The sequence below is a fragment of the Centrocercus urophasianus genome, unplaced genomic scaffold (genome assembly GCF_019232065.1).
Source record: "Centrocercus urophasianus isolate 14NV4802_14NV808 unplaced genomic scaffold, USGS_Curo_1.0 seq_25, whole genome shotgun sequence".
NCBI classification, from domain to species: domain Eukaryota; kingdom Metazoa; phylum Chordata; class Aves; order Galliformes; family Phasianidae; genus Centrocercus; species Centrocercus urophasianus.
The window spans coordinates 1,369,582-1,391,928 of record NW_024884811.1 but is presented as its reverse complement, the minus strand read 5'-3'; the positions used below and the strand labels follow the sequence as shown (position 1 = coordinate 1,391,928).

Sequence of the window (22,347 nt, the reverse complement as noted above, 5' to 3'; positions counted from 1 at the left end):
GCCCTCCGGTCAGCGGCGGGTAAAGTCGCCATGCGGAGGGCGTTTGCCCTGAAAATCAACAGGTGAGAAGCGTCCGCCGTGCTGCGCGGGGCAGCTGCTCGGGGGGGGGGGGGCGCCGCCGAGAGGGCGGCACGGCGCAGCAGGGCGCGGCTTCCTCCGCGGAGATACGCCGGCGCGGAGCGGTGCCGCGCCGGCCGAGTCCGTGTCCGCGGCGGAGCTGTGGTGGTGTCGGGGCTTCTCTTGCGCACGTAACGGCACGAGGGTCCCAGGGACGTATTGCCGCGCTTGGGAAAGAGAGGCTTACGCGGGGTATCGGCACGGCTGTGCTCGCTGTGCTTTTTTCCCTTTTACCTTTTCATCTATGGAAAGAAAAAAAAATAACCCCCTTGATGTAAAAGAAGTTTGTCCTCCATGTGCCACTCGCAATGAAATGAGCATCCAGGGGCTGGCCGTGACCGTGATGCTTCTGGCCATGAACTCGTGTGTCCCGTCCCAGGGAAGTGCTGACTCTCAGCTGCTCCCTGCTCTTGGTGGCCACCAAGGCAGTTATTTCCATACCGATGTGCCGAGGGTAAACACGAGGCTGCTTTTCCATAGACTTGTCATCAGAAGCTAAAACCGTGTTTCCAGAGGGATTGGTGTATGTGCAAGGAGACTGAGTTTGCTGACACGTAAGAAAGCAAATAGCATAATGGTAATATAAACTGAGGAAGAGGCCAACCTCAGAGAGAAAAGTATGCACAGAAACTCCACCTCCCCAGCAATCTGTTGGAAGACATGGGGTTTTCAGCTGCAGAGGATAAAATTAGCTCCACTGCCATACGCGTTTCCCATGGCAGAGTGCATATCAGCATACCTTTCCATTTCCCCTGAGGATTCATTTTAAATTCGTGGTGAATGTTCGCAAGAGTGAGATATCATACTGCGAGGCCATGAGATGAGCAGTTTGCTGCTGGGTCCTCCCGTGATTCCTCGTAAACTGAGGCCTTGCTTGAATAAAGTGCATAACTGGCTGATATTCAGAGAGTTTGGGTTATTTTTTATCTTCCTATTTTTAGGGTCAGCTTTCTGGCAGCTTCTCCCATCTGTGGCGATGGTTCGTCTGTACAACTGAAGCCTTACAAATTAGTGCAACAGTGCCAATTAATCTTGCACACAGAGATTTACTATTAGAAACTGTTTTGAAATTGGACAGTTATGGTTTTATTTTTATCTCCTCTGATTGGATAGTGGAGCGTTCCATATTTTTTGTAGTAAACCAAATGTTTCGGTATTACATTCATGTTCTGGATGTGGCTCTGCTGAACAACCAGCCTATTTATTTTGCAAGTAAGAATATTCTCTTTTATACTTTGGGAGGGATGATACATGTATGCTAGCAGAGCATCGTCTCTGTTTCTTCAGGAGGACCATGTTGTTTTTGCACAATCCATGCACAGTTTGTTCTACTATCAGTAGAGTAATATTTCATCTTTTTTTTTTTTTAAATTTAAAAAAAAAACCTGTGTGGGGGAGGAATATTTGGTCAATGTCTTAATTTACTTAACTGTACACAAAAGGCTGTTCTGCAGCTATGAATTTTTCTTCCTCTTTAGTTCCTGAACTTAGTTCTTCAAAATAGAGCTCTTAATGAAAGTTGATCATTACTGACAAAGCATCGTTTACAGGAGTTGTTACACAGACTGCATTATACTCTCCACTATAAATGCACATTCAAGCTGAACTCTCACTCATTTCTCTTGCTGGTGAATTGACTGTATGCTTCTTTTAATGAGGACCAGTTGAGTTTTAGGCTCTGTACTGGTTCTTCACTGCCTCTGTGCTCCTCACATAAGGTGAGCATGGCATGTTCATTAAAAGCATGACAAACTGTGCTAACCAATGTTCAGTAAAAACTTAGCAGTGACATAATCTGGAATGTTGTATGAGTGCTCAGGTGTCGTGATTTAAAGTTAGTGAGTTCTTGATGATGCACTGGGGCTGCAAATGCTTCAGGAAGGAGCTATGACAAGCATCATATTTGTTTAAAGCAAGGGCAAACTTTACAATCAGGTCTTAAAATATAATCAGATTTGTGAGCTGCTCACATAACCACGTCTTTCTGTCATTTTATTTGCCCTTCCACCCATGTTTGCTGCCCCAACCTGTTGCTTCCTGCCTTTTTTAATCCTGCAAGGACTTGCACATATGTTCTTAATGCATGTATGTATGAATAGTTCCTGCTGTTTTAATGGGATAACTTTTACATATCATGATGTTCATCTCTTATGCAGAAATTAAGGAGCAAGCATGCAAATTAGTGTCCCTGATTTTAGGCAGCATGCTGACAACTGACCTGTGTATTACCTGGAGTAAGGGGCTAAGAACTGAGCAGGACTTCAGAAAGCATCCAGTGCATGTAGCGTTCATTTCTATTACATCAGAAAATATATTCCTGTACAACTTAATACTTTATTTGAAATCAAGCCTGAGACTTCACTAAGCTGTACTGTCTTTCCAAATGGATTCCTGTGCAGGACAAAGGAAGGGGGCTCTCAGAATGCTCTAGGTATCCATTGTGCTGAGGAACCACCAGGGGACGTGGGGAAATTCATCCTAGTTTCTGTGGAAGAAGAGGCTGTTTCCAACCTCCTCTGGTAGCAGATCTATTTTCAGTGCAATTTCTTTATGGGGATGAGGCATATATCGCTTGATTGAATTTAAATTAACTCTTATTAAACAGATATAATGAAATGCTAATTACTTGGAGTGGTTTTCCAAACTTCATTACATAGGCCAAGATGCTTCTGGTTTGTTTTGCTTTAAATGTATTAAACCAGCTGCAGAGAGAATCTCAGTCCTTCTCTATCTTGCATCTACAACAGGATTATGTGGTATGTATAAAGACATACTTTTTAAAAGATGTGGTAAATTCTCCATGTCAGTTTTTTGCATAAAGCTAGTCATGATAGAAATCTTAATAAAAATAGCTGTCTGTTGGAGTGTTTGCTATGTAACTACTGTCACCTTTTAAATGCTGTTTGGTATATTGAATCAAATCTGACTGCTGAGACACTAAGTCTAGATTAGACATTGTTAGTAGTGTCAAGACATTGGTAGTATTAAAAATCATTTTTGCTGAGCCAGTCTAATTCAGGAAGGAAGATCACAAGGGAAGACACACTTGATGAAATGTCTGAATCCTCTTTTAGTTAAATGAGTTGCACCCTGGGAATCTGAGTAGGGATAACTCAAGTTAATAAGACTTTTCAAATTTATATGCAAAACAGTACGTGCAAATAATCAAATAGTAGTCTGTCTGGATTGGGCTAGATCTATACCATAGATACACAGTGCAGTGTAGCATTTAAGAGAAGCTAGAAAATTCTAATTGGTAATTTCTGTAGCAGCACTACTTTTTATATACTGCATATGTGAAATAGATGTGTTATCGTGTTTTGTGCAGAGAAAGTTAACTACTAATAGCAAATTAAGGGTTAAAAAAAAATGGGATGTCTAAAAGTTCTATGATTCACATGTATCAACCTGTTAGTTTATATTAAATGGCCAGTTTTCTTCTTTAAAGTTACATGTGAAGCTGATTGATTTATTTTTTTTTTTTTTTTTTAATATTCTTAAGAAAAAATTACTCTGACTTGCTTGTGCAGAGAGAATAAAGAACAGGTTAGTATCTTAATCCTGCATGCAGTTTCATTTAAGAACCTTTTAATTTGGCTGTCAAAAATATTTGGGCAGTTGTCTTTGAGAGATATAATTACACCTTTCGTTAAGTATTATATCCAGTTTTTCAGCTGAATTCAACCTATGTTCTCTTTTTTTCCCAATTGCCAGAGTAGGTTTATCCTCTTTCCAGCTTATGGGAACTGTGCATGAACTGCTCAGAGTATCTTCCTAATTCTTTCTTAGAGCCACAGAGCTGAGGTTGGCAGGGACCTCTGTGTCCATCTGGCCCAATTCTCACCTCAGGCAGGGACACCCAGAGCAGGGTGCCCAGGGCCATGTCCAGGACAATGTATATTTCCAAAGAGAGAGACTCCATGACCTCTCTGGAGAACCTGTGCCAGTGCTCAGTCACATTTCTGATGTTTACATGGAAACTCCTGTGTTCCAGCATGTATCCTCTGCCTCTTGTCCTAGTTCTGGGCATCACTAACAGAGCCTGGCTACAACCTCTCTGCATCCTCCCCTCAGGCACTTACGGACGTTTGTAAGATCCCCTGGAGCCTCCTCTTCTGAAAGCTGAACAGTCCCAGCTCTCACAGTCTTTCCTCGCAGAAAAGATGCTCCAGTCCTTTCCTCATCTTGGCAGCCCTCTGTTGGATGTTCTTCAGAGTGCCCACATCTCCCTTGCACTGGTGAGCACAGCACTTGACACAGTGAGAGGGAGCACTTCTGACCTGGTGGAGATACTTTGTCTAATATGATCCATCATACCGCTAGCCTTCTTTGATGCAAGGGCATGTTGCTAACTCGCATTCAGTTTGGTTTCCACTAGGATCCTCAGGCCCTGTTCCACAGACCAGCTTTCCAGCTTGATTCCCCTCAGCCTGTCCTGGTGCCTGGGGCTGATCCTTCCCACAAACAGGACTCTGGAGTTCTCCTTGTTGAACTTAGAGGGCTCCTCCCAGTTTTGTGTCTGCTGCAAACTTGCTGAGGGTACATTCTGCCCATTGCATGGATCACTAATGAGGACAGTAAATAGGATTGGATCTGGCACTGACCATTGGGGTACAGTGCTGTTTAGCTAGCCTCCAGCTAGCTTGCAGGCCAGTATGCATTCTCTGGGTCTGGCTGTCCAGCCAGTTTTTGATCCAGCTCCCTGTCTGCTCATCCAACACATACTTCATTAGCACTGGACTTAACAGATATTTGAAAACACTAGTTCTTATGTGTTACTTCATTCCAAGAAAGAGAGATGGCTTCATGGAAGGAGAAACATTGCTATAATGTTTTTTCTCAAATTCCTGTAAACTGGTCTTTTTATAGACCAGACTGAGGTTGCATGCTATTGTATTTTGTACAAGCACAGATTTAATGAAAAGCAATCAGTGTGCAAAACTGTGTGTGTCCGTGTAAAACTGTGTGAATCCTCAAGATGAATACTCACTCATCCTCTGGAGGTGGGTTGCAAATCAATTACAGGAATGAGTTTAGGAAGCAAGCAGCTTTATACATCAAGGGTATGCCATAGGATATTCGTTCATAGTGTTGAGCTAGATCTTTCTGAGTATGTTCATATTTCAAAGACAAGATTATTCAGGACTCTTTTAACAGATGTGACTTCATACTGCCTATCACAAAAATCAAAATGCACAGACCTTTCTTACAGAAAACTGCAAAATACATTTTTTTTGCCTAAAACTAACTCTTCGGAAGAGGAAAAGAAAGAATAATGAAATATCCTTTTACTGTTTTTTGACGATGCTGATGTCTATTTATAGTGATTTACTTTTGGTTTGCATTGTTTATCCTATGTTTTATGATTGCCTTTTTTGGTTGTCCCCCGTTTTACAATTGAGGTGACAGAAGGCACTTTGGTAAGGGGCTGATACCAAATACAGGCCCATCCAGACAAGGGTTTAGATTACAACTATGGGAAAAGTGAGCTCCATAATGTAAATGTGCTCTTTATTAGCAAACAGCCTCTGTAGAAACAAGCAGAATAGTCTTACCGTTGAGACAGATGTTGCAGACAGCTGTTGTTGGCAGGAAGCTAATCTTTACATCTGACTGGGTACTCAAATTATGTTTAAAATGTAGCCATCTATTTTCTACAGTAGTTGTTGAAGGCTGTTGTCGTACTGTGCTTAAATCTGTGCAGTCATGAGAGACAGACATCATAATCCCTGCTACATGATTAGAATTCTGTGGGTTGTGGTTTGTCTCTGGAAGATAACTGGTGAGTGGGAAATAGATTTTAAGATGCATTTTAAAATGCATTTCTAAAATCGTATGTCCCTCTCAGACTTAAAATTGGAAGAACTGGGAGCTCTACGGTGCAGACTGTGCAAACTGTGATGAGGTTCTGTTTTTATAATGTAGAAAAAGAAATGAAATTCTTACACAAGAAAAATGAAGTTGGGGTTGAGAAACTTATTTATGCCCACCAGGTCCCACGTATACATTCCTTGTTTTATCCTCCCGGGTATTTTTCATTTTCAGATAGGAGGTAAAAACCAGCAAGGAAGAAATATTTAATGTTGCATGTTATACCCTCTTCTGCTTTGTGGTCATTAAAAATCACTACTTATGAGCATAGTCCAGCAAAGTTGTCTATTCTAACTTTTTTTTTTTTTTTTTTAATTTTGAGAAACACAAACCAAATTGTACTGTTGTTTGCAGCTGTAGCAAAAAGTGGGCTGTGAAAAATGCTCAGCTGATAGCATAGCTGTCCTAACTGTTTAGCATCAAGGATGTAGCTACCGCAGAACAGGTCCAGGCCTCAACCAGTTGTTGGGCAGAAATCATTAAAAATATCCAAATGTTTTTTCCTTTTGACTTCTGTAAAGTAATACTTGCATGTGATGAGTAACACAGTTTCCTAACTCCAATAATAATGACTTCTTATAAGACAGTACACCTGGAGTTTGTAGTAATGTTTATTTCCCTGAAGTCAAACCGACTGGATTAGGTGAAGTAATTTATTTCAGTTGTCACATGAGTTGAAATTTACTATCATTACAGTAACAGAACCTCATGTCCTGAATGCTGTTGGAGTAAAATGTAATCTTTTTCCAAGCTTGGGATTTTATAAATGAGTCAAGAAGTGAAATGGAGTTACAATTCGTGATAGCAAATAGCTTGCATCGTCCTAATATGTGTGTGTGAAGGTGTATAGTGTCATTTCTGTAGCATTTGTACCTCTACTAATAGCCAGCAGAGACCAAAAAAAGAAAAAAATTCTTTTAACAACTTTGTTAAGTGCAAAATTTTGGACTTTTTCATTTCTATCAGCATGAGAGGGAAGATCTGTTGTGTCTATCTTATTATTGTTCTGGCTCCCTTTGAAGTCCCACTTCCCTCTTCTGAAAATGACAAAAAATGACATCTTCATATACTTGAAATTGTGTGCCAGTATTTCTTAGGTATACTGTCCTAGTAAGAAATCCATTTTTTTTCTTTTTTTAACCATAGATTTAAAACTGTGAAGAAAAAATATCATTCTGAGAAATAACCAGGAAAGCACAAACGTCTTCTTTTTGTGATTGGTCTCGTGCGCAATCTCTGGGGGGGCAAGGTTTGTAGATCTACATGTGTTTTCCCAACAGCCAGCTCATGCATCAGTCACTGTTCTTCAGACATAACTGTGAAGCAGAAATTAGATAATCTACAGTTATGGGCAACCCATCTGTACTGAGTCATAAAAACCTTACAGCTACAACAGAACCTATCGTCGTATTCCAAGTGTCTGGTCTCAAGGGCAGAAGTTGAAAATGCCAGTCTGCCCATATCAACTTAAGCCTTACACAATGTCATCAGTAGCATCGCAGCAGGGCTTTACTGTTTCCACTATGAAACAAATTAAAGGTGACCCACAGAAATATCACACACAAGCTCTACAAGTCTGTGTGCATAGGAAGTGGGGGAGCAAAGTATTAACTCAAATGCTTTTTTTTTTTTTTTTTTTTCCAGTTCTGTGTCATTTAATTATCTCCTCCTCTGACTTATGAAATGTCATTATTACAGTGCTAAAGACCCATCTATGAATATATTATGGATTTCATTGGTGTTAGTCATGAAATACACAAAATGCACATTTTCTTCTTGCTAAAAATAAAAAACCTTCACCTTGATTTAAAAAAAAAAATCATAAAGTAACCAACCAAATAGCAAAAAGAAAAATTCCCCATGACTAACACTTACTCCTTTTTATTATTCTTAAGATCTGACCTTCTTTCACTTATGTGAATAATTGTTGATTAGGAGGAAATGGAAACAAAGCTTGTTTACTGTTAAACTTGATGTGAATTTTCCAAATGATCAGCATTACAGTCACATTTTTGTGATGAAGTCCTTGTGAAGCTCAGGTGAAAAGTGTGAGCTGAAAGATAAATCCTTGCATTTGTGCCATATTCTTTTCATTTGATGTGGTAGAACAGTACAGAACAAATAAAAATCCAGAGGACACATTGAAGCCCTTTTGTGACATTTCAGCCACAACGTAAAAGCAGGTGTGTATGATCACTAATGGTTTTGAAATAGCTCTAGCGATAATAGTGATAATAGTGATAAATGATCCAAGATTTTGGAAGCATTTTAAACTGCCTAGCAAGCAATAAACAAGTTAATAAAGAGTTCAGCCCTAGCCGCGGAGTATAGTATCTTCTGCAGAGCTCAGGGCATGTTTTTTAGATGCCTTTTCTTCAACCATCTCAGCTGAAATGAATGTATAAGGAGGACTCAGTGTGAGCACACAGCAAATACTCTGAGCTACCACATAGCATTATCCTTAGATAAACAGAGATCAATCTGTATGAAAGATCTGTATACACAATGTTGAATGCTGTTTGATTTTAACTTAGTGGGCAGAACAATTTAAAAAATATATTGTTTTCAGGTATTTATCTTCTGTTAGCATCTGAAATATTCATTAGAATCTTTGTATTGATGTATAAACTCCAGTGTCATACTCCCATAGACTTTACATTAATCTTATGTGATCAATTTGATAGTTTCTTTGCTGTAAGTACCAATATGCAAGAATCATTACACCTGCAAACACTTCTATTATGAGAACCAACCAGCAAGCAAGGCACACTCTTCTCATATGCATTTTATCTGTGGAGAATAGTGACTAAAAAGCACATTAAAGCATAGGTCATCAGTACCAAATCCTAAACCTTCTGTTTCTTTACACGGATGGATGTCCTTTTCTTCTACTGCTGGGATTAGAGTTTTGGTTGGTTACTTATTGTATGCTTATGTTTCTTCCTGAGTCAGAAGCAGCAAAACTGAGCTGCAGTGAAAAATGTTTACCTAGTGAATGGCGCACATGACCTGGGACAAAAATAAAAATTAACCTCTTGCCTGTTTTCATATGTAACAAGCTGAGAGTATAACTCTTCCTAGACTTCTTTACTCCTGCACCGTCTCCTTTGAGAAGACTGTGGTTACGTTTCGACATCTTGAATAGGATCGTTATTGCCCCAGTTGATACAGACTCTTAGTGTGGTAGACCCCTTAGGCAAATGTGTGCTGGAGGATGTACAAGGAGCTGCCCCTGGGCTGCCAGGGAAATAGCTGCTAGTTCAGATCAACCACTGCTGTGAGCAGTAATAAGGCTGAGTTCTGCCTCCTTGAGGACTAATTAGAAGCTTAGAAGAAAAACAGGCAGTTCCACTGACAGCAAGAGAAGAACTTCTAAGCAATATTCCCATACTTGCTAAGTATCTGGATTGTTGCCCAAAGCTGTGTGTTTGTATGTGGGAGTGGAGGTTGGGTGTAGGTAGTTACAGCTTTTTCTCTTCCAGAATTTTTGGTTGTTTTTCAGTAGTAACTACAGAGAAGTCACATAGAAGGCAAGTCCTGCTTGACCAACCTGATCTCCTTCTATGACCGAGTGACCTGCCTGGTGGGTAAGGGAAAGGCTTTTGATGTAGTCTACTTAGACTTCAGCAAAGCCTTTGACACTGTTGCTTACAGTATTCTCCTGGAGAAGCTGGCAGCCTGTGGCTTGCACAGGTACACTATTTGCTGGGTAAAGAACTGGGTAAAGTCTGGTTGGCCAGGCCCAAAGGGTGGTAGTTCATCTGATGACCAGTCATGAGTGGTGTTCCCCAGGGGTCAGTACTGGTACCTATCATGTTTCATATCTTTATTGATGACCTGGATAAGGGCACTGAGTGCACCCTACGTTTGCAGATTACACCAAGCTGGGAGGAAGTGTTGATCTGCCTGGGGATAGGAAGGCCCTACAGAGGAATCTGAACAGGCTGAATCACGAGGTTGAGGACAGTGAGATGAAGTTCAACAAGACCAAGTGCCAGGTCCTGCACTTCGGCCACAACAACTCCAGGCAATGCTACAGCCTTGGGGCAGAGTGGCTGGAAGACTGTGTAGAGGAAATGGACCTGGGGGTATTGATCGATGCTCAACTAACCATGAGCCAGCAGTGTGCCCAGGTGGCCAAGAAGGCCGGTGGCATCCAGGTATCAGAAACAGCATTGCCAGCGGGAATAAAGAAGTGCTCATCCCTCTGTACTCAGCACTGGTGAGGCTACATCTCAAGTACTATGCTCAATTTCGGGCCACTACATGAAAGACATTGAAGCCCTGTTTTCAGAGAAGGGCAGTGAAGCTGGCAAAGGTTCTAGAGCACAAGTATTATGAGGAGGGGTTGAAAGAACTGCGATTATCCCATCTGGAGAAATGAAGGCTCAGCTGCTGGAAGAGAGACTGTGGTGAGGTAGGAGTTAGCCTCTTCTACCGTGTAACTAGCAATAGGAATAGAGGGGATGGCCACAAGTAGCACCAGGGGAGATTCAGGTTGGTCATTAGGAAATAATTCTCTGATAGAGTTGTTGGGTGCTGGAACGGGCTGCCCAGGGAGGTGGTAGAGTCACCATCCCCGGAGGTGTTCAATAAACGTTTAGATGTTGTGCTGAGGGATACAGTGTAGTGGGAACTATTGGTGATGGGTGGGTGGTTGGACTACATGATCTTAGAGGTCTTTTCCAAACTTGATGATTCTATGATTAAGAACTCAGAAAAAGAACAAAAGCTACTGGAGAATGTTCTGTGTCAGTGTCAGTTGGAAGGGATTATTCCTCAGGGTAGCCAAGACTGTGTATTTTACCTGTCAAGCCTAAGTTTTCACTATTTCACTACAAGATTTTCTCATCTATATGCATTTAAATCTGAGTGTTTCACTGTCCTTGGAGATGGTTCTTATAATCTCTTTCCATTTCATTTTCACTTTTCTTATTATCATTATGTATGTGTCTCTTGAAGAGGACAACTCACTGTTCCTCAGAGTCTTCTGGAAGAGATTGTCTAAATTTACTCTTGATACCTCCATCTACTGCATAACTTTTAATTTCATTTGGATAACTGGATCAGTAGATGTGTGAAGCATACCTTTAAGATCTTTTTTTCTTCCTGTGAAGTTCTGCTTTTCAGATTAGTAGATGATCTTCAAAGCTATTCTCCTTCTGTTTTCTCTATAAAGCTCTAGTTGTGTTTAAGTTTTCATGGTACCCATATGACAGAAATTCCTGTTGTCCTTGCTTTTAAACAGATTTCAAAGAACTACACTGTTGAGCAGAATTCTGTAGGTGAAGCTACAGAACTAGCTCCTTGCGTTATGTACATTTGTACCATTTTAAGTACTGAACCTCTTGGTGCTCAACCATAGATGTAACATACATTAGAGAGACAGAATAGATGGCTGTTTTATCTTCCTTTCCCTATACCTTGTTGAGCCCGAACTGTAACCCAAATTGTCATGTCTCCAAGCCTGCTATAAACTCTGCCTTGCAATGCATTTCAGAATTTAACCTACAAATTAAATTCAATTTAAAAAACCTACAGATGTGGTCTGTGGTCACTTCAATTTCAGTCTTGATTTAATACGTTATGCAAATTGTATACTTCACATTGGAGAGCATTTGTGAAATGCGTGTCTCAACTTTCTGTCAGAAGTTCATGAGAACTGCTGGAGGATCATATCTGCTGATGGGACAAGGTTCTTGAGCAGAGTAGCACCGGTGTTGGCTTCTTTTTTTTTGGCTACCCTGCTGTCCTGTTTGGATGGGTCAGGAACTCTGGTGAGCTCCAGCTTCTTCAGGATTTACACCAGAGGAGTTCTGCATCATCATTCAGGCTGATCACATTGATACGCAGTGAAGCAATGAAGTCCAATTGATGTTACTTTGCTTCAGTGCTATGGAGCGACCAGTGATGTAAAGAATCTTGGAGAGCTTTAGTCTGCAGTCTTCTGTTTTTCCTGGATTTACACTATCTTACAACACACCACAGCAATACTGACCAACTGTGAATACAGCAGTGACTTCTGTGAAAAACACTCCCCGGAATCTATACTTTCACTTTTCATCTGATGATTCCTTTTTGTCCTTAAAAAAAAAAAAAAAAAAAGTACCAAAGTGAGCTGTCTATACAGATGTTAGCACTACTGGATCCCATCTCTGATCTGATGGGAAACAATTGCCCAGATGCAGCTCTGCTGGTTGTTCAGGGTTGTAGACCACACTGTCTATAACCTCAAGTGTCCCACTGCCTTTTAAGTGAGAGCATTTTTCCCAGTTACTTATTATATAGTTTTTTACTGTCAGAAGATTGCTTCTCCCCTTTATGGATATAAGTTGCTCACTGTTTTCTTTATGGCCACTGTTTTCTTTATGCCATCTTCTATGTAGTTGAGGACATCTGCTGTCTCACTCCTCAGTCAACTCTTTCGTACTGAACACATCCACTTCTTTCAATCTTTTCTCGTCACCTTTCACAAACTATTTAACATTCTCACTGTTTTCTTTGGCAGGTTTTTCAGTGTAATTGCTTCTTCCTCTGCTGCATTCTTACAGTATAGGTCAGCTTTAGCACTGTCATTGCTCACATCATGGCTGAAATGAATAGAAATAACTTCCCTTTTTCTGCATGTAGGGCATTCTGTTAGTATGTGTCTTGGTCTTCTTTCTCAGAGTGTCTTCTGCAGTGGGGTTGTTTACTTATACAGTTCATTTCCCTTTTTGCATTTCTATGTTTGATGTGTTTTATTCCTAAGTTCAGAGTTTTGTGTTTCTTTTCATTGTGTGTAACTGTGCTGGTTTCAGACTGTTTATGACATCATGCTAAGTGCTAGTCTTGTTTTGCACAATTTATTCCAGTCTGATGTGAACTCAGATTTACTCATTGTATTCATTATTACCACCGTCAGTGCTGTAAATAAGATAGTAGATTGGAACTAGGATGAAAACAAATTACTTTGCTCGTTTACAGCAGTACACTGTTTGAAATCTCTTCACAATCTTCTTCTAAACTGTGAATGACCACAACTTGAATAAGGGTTGGTGGTTTTTTTTTAAGAAGATAAGCAGCTAGCTATGATGACTCCATCAAGACATTATCTTTTTATTTTGCTTATAGGAATGCTTTGAAGCACACTATCAAAAGCCTTACTGAGGCCAGTAAGCCCTCACAGAAAAGTATTAAAAGGTTTCATGTGACTGCCCTTTGATAAATCATAGCCTTTGATAAATCATTATGGCTTCAAGTTGCACCAGGGGAGATTCTGGTTAGGTGTTAGGAAATACTACTCCAAAAGGTCGGGCACTGGAATGGACTGCCCAGGGAGGTGGTGGAGTCACTGTGTGTGGAGGTGTTCAAGAAATGTTTAAATGCTGTGATGAGGTACATGGTTTGGGGTGAACTGTTGGTGATAGGTGGCAGTTGGATTGGATGATCTTGAAAGTCTTTTCCAACCCTGGTGATTCTATGATTCTATGAGTTCACACTGGCTGTTCTTCAGTATCTAAAAGATGTTTTCCTTATATCTAACCTAAATCTACCCTATTTAAGCTTGAAACCATTTCCCCTTGTTCTAACAGACTCAGCTAGAGAGTCTGTCCCCTTCTTTCTGTAGATTCCCTTTAGGTATTGGAAGACCACTCTCAGGTCTCCTTGGGGCTTCCTCTTCTCCAGGCTGAACAGCACCCACTCTCTCAGCCTGTCCACACAGGAGAGGTGTTCCATGCCTTGGTTCATTTCTGTGGCCCTCCTTTGGTCTGTTTCTCTCCTGTACTGAGGACTCCATGTGTGGACGCTGTCTTCCAGCTGAGTATTCTTTGACTGGAGTGATTTATTTTGCAAATTCTTACTTCTGAGTATTGTGGAGCCTCTGGAACTAATCATAAAAAACTTTTTTCCTCCAGTTGGTTTGACTTGCACAGGTTTTTACCAGGCAGCAAGTCTGGCCCCGTGTCCACATACGTGCTTCCTCTTTTGTGAATAAACATTCATACCATTTCCTGTTCAAAGATGACCCCCTACATGGTGTAATTTATGTCTTTTCTTTTTTTGGCAATAACTTCTGCAATACACTGTAACATAGGTTTTTGACTAGCTGCTAGGTCTTTTACTTTCATCAGTGTGCTTCTGTACAGGGTAGAAAACAACTTGCTCTGTTTGAAAGAAAATCATAATTTTGAATAATCCGAGCTTTATACCTTGTTACACATATTCACAATTAGATACTGTCTGCAGTGGAAAGATGAAAAGAATAACTGTGATATACAACCAGCTTTCCTTTTCAAAATAGGGCAAAAATAATGAGAAAATCCACAGATTTCTTCATAGTTCCTTAATGGCTTCTTGCTTATATTATTATGGAATCGCCTTTAAAAAAAATTCCAGTCTTGTTTTGCCTGGTATTTGGAATACCAGTGTTGACTGCTGACAGTGAATCCCTTTTCTTTCTCTGTAATTCTGGCTTTTCTCTGTCTGCTGTTACTGCTTCCTCTAGAGTGGAACCATGTTGCTCTCAAAACTGGTGCAACCTCCAAACAGCTGCCTGTATTTATGCATCTTTTATTTTAGGAGTCAAACCTGTAATGAGATGCCCCTAATACCTTCCATGAGATGCCCATTCTCACAGGAGGAGAAATGGATTCAGCACACTCTGGGTTTTGCCATACCAGTGAAGAACAGTAGTAGCCAGAGGTTATGTGTCACCAAACACATTGAATAGTCATGGAAATCAAGAGACTGCAGGGGAGGAAAGCTGCAGAACAAGCATGCAAACTCTGCCATGCAGCAGCTGGTAGATCTAAGACACCCACTAATATCTGCTGGAGTTGGAAGAGAATCTCATGCAGAAGAGAAAGTCTTTTCCTCTCTCTGTGTTGGCTGCCCTGGTGGGTTGATGGCCAGAAGGTTTTTCTTTTTACTTAGAATCTGCTTAACTGGCTCTTGTTCTTTGAAAATCTTGTCCTGAGTATTCATGGTGAAATGTATTGTACTTATTTTGGCATTATTTCAGGGCTGATTGTTCTTAAATCATACTAAATATTTACTGATTTATTTCACTGAAGAATGAGCAAGCTACTCTGATTACTGGTTTTGCACACCAAGTACATACAACTGTGCTATCACTCTAACATCCGAAAAACTGAAGTCAGCTAGTTAGCTCTTAAGATGATTTCTCCTCAAGCATTCAGCTGGCAGTGCAGACTGATTTCAAAATTCATGCTTTCATTCATCTGGTGTTGTTCAGAGCAGACTACATTATTAACAAAAATCTGGGCTCACACCATACAGTGAGTGGTCCTGCCTTGCTTTCATCTGCTGGTCACTTACAGTTCATTAAAGTATTTTCCTATGTGATGTTCATTAATCTTTCAATAATGGTTGATTATTCAGTAATTCTGATCTGCTGAAACAAAGGTGCAAGTGTTGCTATGTAGTTTGCAGCCATATTTGACTTGAGGGCAAGATTATTCTTTCTTGCATGGCCTTTCATAGTTGCAGGGTTAACATAATAATAGAAACTTGTGGAAAGTGCGTCAGGATGTTAATTATTTAGGACTGCAAATTATTTTTGGAGGTCTAGATGAACTAAAATGCAAAAGGATTCTAGAATATAATCAAAAGATGTTTCTAAACTCTGTGGCAGGACTCTAAATTGGCTGATGTCTAGGGCTTGACATTTATATGTGGATAACTGTAGTTATAAGCTTTTTCTCTGCTTAATTAAAGGTACTCCTCTGCAGAAGTAAGAAAGCAATTTACTCTTCAACCAGGCTTTGCACAGTTCTGCCAGCGTAGCTTAAGTACTCCTGGCTTTTCTACTCTTCATTTGGTAAGTTCTGAATTTGTCTTCTACATAATCCATCTGCATTACATAACATTTTTAGGCTAAACTAAGTGAGCTTTTTTGTCCATTTTGCTTTCCATTGTCTTATTCCTAAATATCAAAATCCTTCTTGATCAGCGGGAAAATTACACATTTGAAGGAACTGGGAGTGGTCCTCAGAGTCTGAAATAGACAGTCTGCATGCTACTGTAAACCAAAGAGAAGTAGTTAAGTATTGGAGTATAATACAGCCATGCCCTGACAGAGACATTCAGCTCTGCTACCAAGTAAAAGCATTGTGTGAGGCCAAAGATGATCTGCAAAAGGAGATCAGTGAATAAAAAAGAAAAAGAGTATGGTGAAGACTCAGCAAGGCTTAGAACCATAGAATATCCCAAATTGGAAGGGACTGATAAGAATCACCAAGTCCAACTCCTGGCTACACAGAAGACCACCAAAAATCAGACCCTGTGTCTGAGTGCATTGTCCAGATTAGTCTTGAATTCCAGCAGCTCGGTGCCATGACCACAGCCCTGGGAGGCCTGTTCCAGGTCCCAACCACTCTCTGGTGAAGAACCTTCTCCTGATATGCAGCCTGACCCTCCTCTGTTGAAGTTTCATGCTGTGCCCTTGAGCTCTATTGCTGTTGCCTGGCTTAACGAACAATTCCCAGAGCCAGCGGCCGAAACTTTGCACTGACCCTTATTTTCAGTGCTGTTAAGAGAAAAATGCTGAAGAGTGTCTTGATTGGCATAAACCTTACTGAGTCAGTGGTTATATGGTCCAAATCATCTTCAGCCTGACATGCAGAAATCAGACCGTATGACACTGCCCTTATGACAGATAGAAAAGTTGCCAGGTCTTCTTTATTGCCTTTCAAGAGGATGACTGTTCTGCAAGTATGCTATGCCATTCCAAAAAAAGCCACGCTTGTCTGGGATTTCAATACTATTTTTTTCTTTTTTTGATTAAGACCCAGAAAGTAGGAGGAGGAAGTCTTTGTGCACCAGTGATTGTGAAAAATGGAGAACAGGAGCTGTAAGCGTTTACTTCCCGTGTGTCAGGGCCTCCCGCCACAGCTCACTTCCTCAATGTGAAGTGCTATGGTGCTTTAGCTTGCTGGTCGTGGTTTTTCAGCCCGGGGGTGGCTGGCTTCTCTTCTTCCGGCGTACAATTGCTTTAGCTCTTGAGAAACGCGATAACGTTTCATTTCCTGGATATTGCGCCGCAGCTGCCATTTTGTGTGCTATCACCATCCGCATGCCTCTAGTCCACCCTCCTTAAAAAGGTATGTTTGTGGTAATGCTTTGTGGCATTTTCTATAGCATGATTTCTTTGCACACCTCCATGATAGAAGCAGTTATCTTTCTTTGTATACTTTATACTTTGCACATCAGAAAGACCATTGCCCTCCTTCTCATTTACCTTTTTCACCATCGTTTCCACTTGTCTTCAACGAGACAGAGTTACAAGACATAATGAAATGTGATGTATTTGACTTGCTGGAACAGAAAACTGTGATTTCTGAAAGGATGTGCAATGCTTAACTGAAAATTAGATTTTATTAAGCAACATTATTTTGCATGCAAAACATTTCATCTTCAACAACTGACAAGATATGTGTGGTGTTTATTTTTTTTTAATTGCAGCTGTGTTTTGCTTTACTCTTTTGCATTTTGTTTTGCACAACTCTAGATATGTATTCATGCATTAACATGCAATATTTTATCCACAAGCAGTATAATAAATCAACTTCACGGATATTGTCTGAAGACTATACTGAATATTAATGAGAAGTTAAAAGCTAATAAAGATCACTATTTACCCAGAACTCCTGAGCCTGTATGCTCAGCTCTTTGCTAGGTATAAATCAGATCGTGCTTAACCTATAGTTTTGTGAACTTCTTCAGATGACTGCTTCATGATTCTCAGTTTTAGACTTTACCTATGAGTAAGAAAAGCAAAGAAAGAGGGAGATTTTCCCTAAACTGGTTCTGGAGAATGCTGTTGATCCCTTAAGGGTAAGCTCTGACATTTCATTCCTGTGGAGATCCAATAAAAGAGGAACCTGTGGTTTATTTGACATGTGTCTCAGTGGTCTCTGCTCCATCATTTGCCACATCTATTATTTTTCAAACATGCAGCATGCTTTGTTTCTAGCGCATTTTTTCTAAACCTACTTCACTTTTCTCAATGTTTCTGAGTTTTTATTAGCTGAATAACTTCCCCTATGATATTTCCAGAACACTAATAAGCTTCCAATACTTGGATTATACCATATATATAATTTTTAATTAACTTTCCTATCTACAATGACTGATGTGGCAAAGTGTGTGTGAGCCATGTTAGTTCGGAGCTACCAGAGCATTGCTACCATTAAGCACCCTTGTCCTTTCATAAGTTGTAGAATTCTTCACTGTCCTTTTGTGATAAAATTTCTGTGTGAAGCACAGTTATTTACAGAATTATTATTTATTTCCTACACCACTATTACTTACTTCATACTCAGGTGAAAATATAGTCAGCTTTCCTGACAGTCTTCCTTTAGTAGGACCCAGTAATAATGAGAGAAGACTTCATAATTTTAGCCTGCAGATTGTATTTATGGACAAGAACACAGAAACATAAGAAGAATAGCTCCAGAATATTGGATGAGACTGTTGTCACAGTAGTGTGGCATATAAAGGCAGTATCGTTATTAAGGACATCCGGAGCCTTATTTTCTTCACACTCCACCATCAGAACCAAATAAATTATCTGTCTCATCAAGGCTGAGACAAACTGTTGTTGGCAGCTTCAGAAGGCAGCTGTGTGAGATGTATTGAGTCAATGTGTTACAACGCAATCCTTATTCTTTACAGTCAAGGATGATTTGAAGATATTTTTTGGCTAATTATTTCCTCCTAGTAAATTAATTATTGCAGGGCTGTTATTTGAATGCTCTTTCGGTCCTTGCTCTGAACTGCGCTTAGGCATCCATGATGTTTCAGGAACTCACAGAACATAAAATAGAGTTTTCTAAAGCTGTAGTTCTTGAATTATTTGTTACATGTCAAGACAATCAACAGTAAGAAGTGCTAAACTCTGTACACAGCTGGATAGGTGTTCTATTTTGTGCATGTATATAAGCTATTTTTATTGACTATATAGAAAGTAGAATTTCTTTTTTCATCTACACAAGGAAAAATATAATAAAAACAACACATGAAGTTACATTTATATGTATGTAGAACAACTACAGGTACAATAAACAAGATTTTTTGCCTCTGTTTTTGAAAATGAACAGACAAAAAGAGACAGGTGGCTTTGTAGCATTCATGATTGGCACAGTTAAACTTTGGATTGGCACTTGTTAAACTTTGTTGTGAATCGAATGTTCTGTATAAAAGTGGTTTATAAAATACAGCCAAATAAATTTGCTCTCTGTCAGGGTGCAGTGCCAAATGCCATAGAAATGGTGAATATATAAGGTTTGCAATAACAATTTCAGTAGTTCCATGTAATCTTTTGTGTAGTTACTATTCTAACTGTTGAAGTAAAATTAAAATTCAGAAGAACTGAGAGGCATCTGCATGACTATGATTATTGCCAGCTCCCTGTGAGCTTGCCGCTGCCTGTCACTCTCTTCTTGGTCACCTTGGCCTTGTTCTTGCTTGCTGCTGCCCTTTCACATTGGAAGAGGGGGACTAAGTGCACTTCACAGGGATCAAGCAGATTACCAGTATCTGTGAAAGCTCAGCAATGAAAATAGGCACATATTTGGTTTTAGCCGTAATACCTTCTTCTGCATGTTAAAATTTTCTTTTTCATCATTTCTTTTTCATCTAATTGTTTTGTTATCAACTTTTCCCTACATTCAGTGCAGTGGCATAATACATAAGGTTAGAAGTCTGTTCCTGTATTTAATAAACAAGGGATAATTAGAAAAAGAAATGAGGCTCCCCACCGGGGGCGGGCCCCGCGGAGAGAAAACAAATCACCAGTTTTAAAAAACACATCTTTTGCTAAAACAAACTCCTCTTTATTTCTTTCATTAGACTTCCTTTTATGATGCAGTAGACCCAGTAGATTTCGAAGGCTTTCTAATGACACAGCTGAACAACCTGGACTCAGAAATGGCGCATGAACTTGGTGATTTTCCTGAAGATGACTTGGACATTGTCTTTACACCCAAAGAATGCAGGACTCTGCAGCCTTCTATGCCAGAAGATGGGTGAGGAGACTTTTTCTTTCTCTGAAATGCAACAGATTTTTAAAAAGTGTTGAACAGAAAGATGTCAGTGCCTGTTAACCTCAGTCCTCCATCTGTTCAGCCGTCATGCAGTTACTTTAATCATGTGTACTTTGCCACTGATTCTGTTACTCTCTTTAGGACAGTTAAAGTCTCATAAGGGCTTCACTGCCTAGCTGTTAGCAGCAGGTATGAGGTAGTAGTAGATCGAAAAGAACAGGGGAGAAGGACAGGAAACTAATATGAAAAATGATTTTATAACTGTGAATCCTTACGTTGATTTGTAAGATCAAAATTTCTTTCTTTTTTTTTTTTTTTTAAATTCCCTCTTGGCTGTTTATTACATGGCATTGATCAGATCACTCAGTGTCTCTTATTCAGTGTCTTTCTTGCTTAACAATCACAAGGTTTTGAGGAAGGAGTATCTGTTGATTTCTAGTGTGGAAGTCATTTCTGCGTCCAGGTAGATATAGGTAGATATTAATGAAATAATCAAGAAGCTTTCCACTGTTTTCAACAGTTTTTAGATTAAAATAGTTTCCATGTTTCATAATGGTACTCAGCCGTCCTCAAAATATTTAAGCTAGTTTGATAAACAGGAAGAATACAGGCAGCAGAGTTTTTTACAGTGAGAAAAAATGATGACTTGGAAATTTTGCTAGTAGGGTTTAGAAGAGTTCTATAAATTGTATACAAAATAGTCTCCAGGGATTGTTTGGCTAGAAACAGTACCCTCATGTGAAAACACAAAATCATAGCCAAGTCTGCAGACAGCAACAAACAGATAAATTTGAAGTCAGCATAAGTCAACCCCAAACTGCTTTGTGTGCAAAGACAGCTAAGGATGCATGTTTGTTCAGGTTGGGGCCTGGCTCCTTCAGTTTGTCTTCACAGAATCACAGAATCACAGAATCACAGAATCACCCGGGTTGGAAGGGACCTCAAGGATCATGTAGTTCCAACCCCCCTGCCTAGCAGGGCCACCAAACACACACATTCAGATCAGGTTGCCCAGGACCCCGTCCAACCTGGCCTTAAACACATCCAAGGACGGGGCATCCACAACCTCCCTGGGCAGCCCGTTCCAGGGCCTAACCACTCTCCTTGTATAGAACTTCCCCCTAACATCCAACCTAAATCTTCCCTCCTTCAACTTGGATCCATTTCCCCTAGTCCTGCTGTTGTCAGCCCTTTTGAAGAGTTTACTCCCCTCGTGGGTGTAGGTTCCCTTCAGGTATTGATAGGCTGCAATGAGGTCACCCCGCAGCCTTCTCTTCTCCAGGCTGAACAAGCCCAACTCCCTCAGCCTGTCCTCATAGGGGAGGTGCTCCAGCCCCCTGATCATCTTAGTCGCCCTCCTCTGGACCCTTTCCAAAATCTCAATGTCTTTCTTGTACTGAGGGCTCCACACCTGGACACAGTACTCCAGATGGGGCCTCACAAGAGCCAAGTAGAGAGGGACAATCACCTCCCTGTCCCTGCTGACCACCCCTCTCCTGATGGAGCCCAGGATCCCATTTGCCTTTCGAGCTGCCAGAGCGCACTGCTGGCTCATGTTCAGTCTCTCGTCCATCAGGACCCCCAGGTCCTTCTCTGCCGAGCTGCTCTCAAGGACCACTCCTCCCAGCCTGTACGGGTGCCTAGGGTTCTTCTGGCCCAAATGCAAAACCTTGCACTTTGCCATGTTGAACCTCATTAGGTTCACCCGAGCCCAGCCCTCCAGCCTGTCGAGGTCCCTCTGAATGGCATCCCTTCCTTCCACCGTATCAACCGCACCACTCAGCTTGGTGTCGTCAGCAAACTTGCTGAGGGTGCACTGAATTCCCTCATCGATGTCATTAATAAAGATGTTAAAGAGCACCGGTCCCAAGACAGACCCTTGGGGGACACCACTTGTTACCGGCCTCCACCTGGACATAGAGCCATTGACCACCACCCTCTGTCTGCGGCCTTTCAACCAATTGCTTATCCATCGGGTCGTCCACCCATCAAATGCACTTCCCTCCAATTTGGAGATGAGGATGTGGTGGGGGACCATGTCAAAGGCCTTGCTCAGGTCCAGGTAAATGACATCAGTCGCCTTCCCTTCGTCCACCAATGCCGTCACTCCATCATAGAAGGCCACAAGATTAGTGAGGCATGACCTTCCTTTGGTGAAGCCGTGCTGGCTGTCTCGGATCACATGCTCATTCTTTATGTGATCGAGCATGTTGTCCAGGAGGATCCGTTCCATGATCTTCCCAGGCACAGAGGTGAGACTCACTGGCCTGTAGTTCCCCGGGTCCTCCCTGCTCCCCTTCTTGTATATGGG

General features: G+C 40.8%; 1 protein-coding gene across 2 annotated transcripts in view; it reads left to right on the top strand.

The window, feature by feature from the left end:
- The window catches only part of DOCK8 (dedicator of cytokinesis 8), a 90,915-nt gene that overhangs the window by 241 nt on the left and 68,327 nt on the right, over positions 1-22,347 (top strand). The window contains exons 2-3 of one of the 2 annotated variants that reach the window (XM_042825618.1): positions 15,709-15,811; positions 19,843-20,018. In XM_042825618.1, coding sequence (XP_042681552.1) covers positions 15,709-15,811; positions 19,843-20,018 — 279 coding nt within the window. Of the gene's footprint in view, positions 1-15,708; positions 15,812-17,006; positions 17,094-19,842; positions 20,019-22,347 lie in introns of those variants that run through there. The other variant, XM_042825619.1, reaches the window with a different exon arrangement.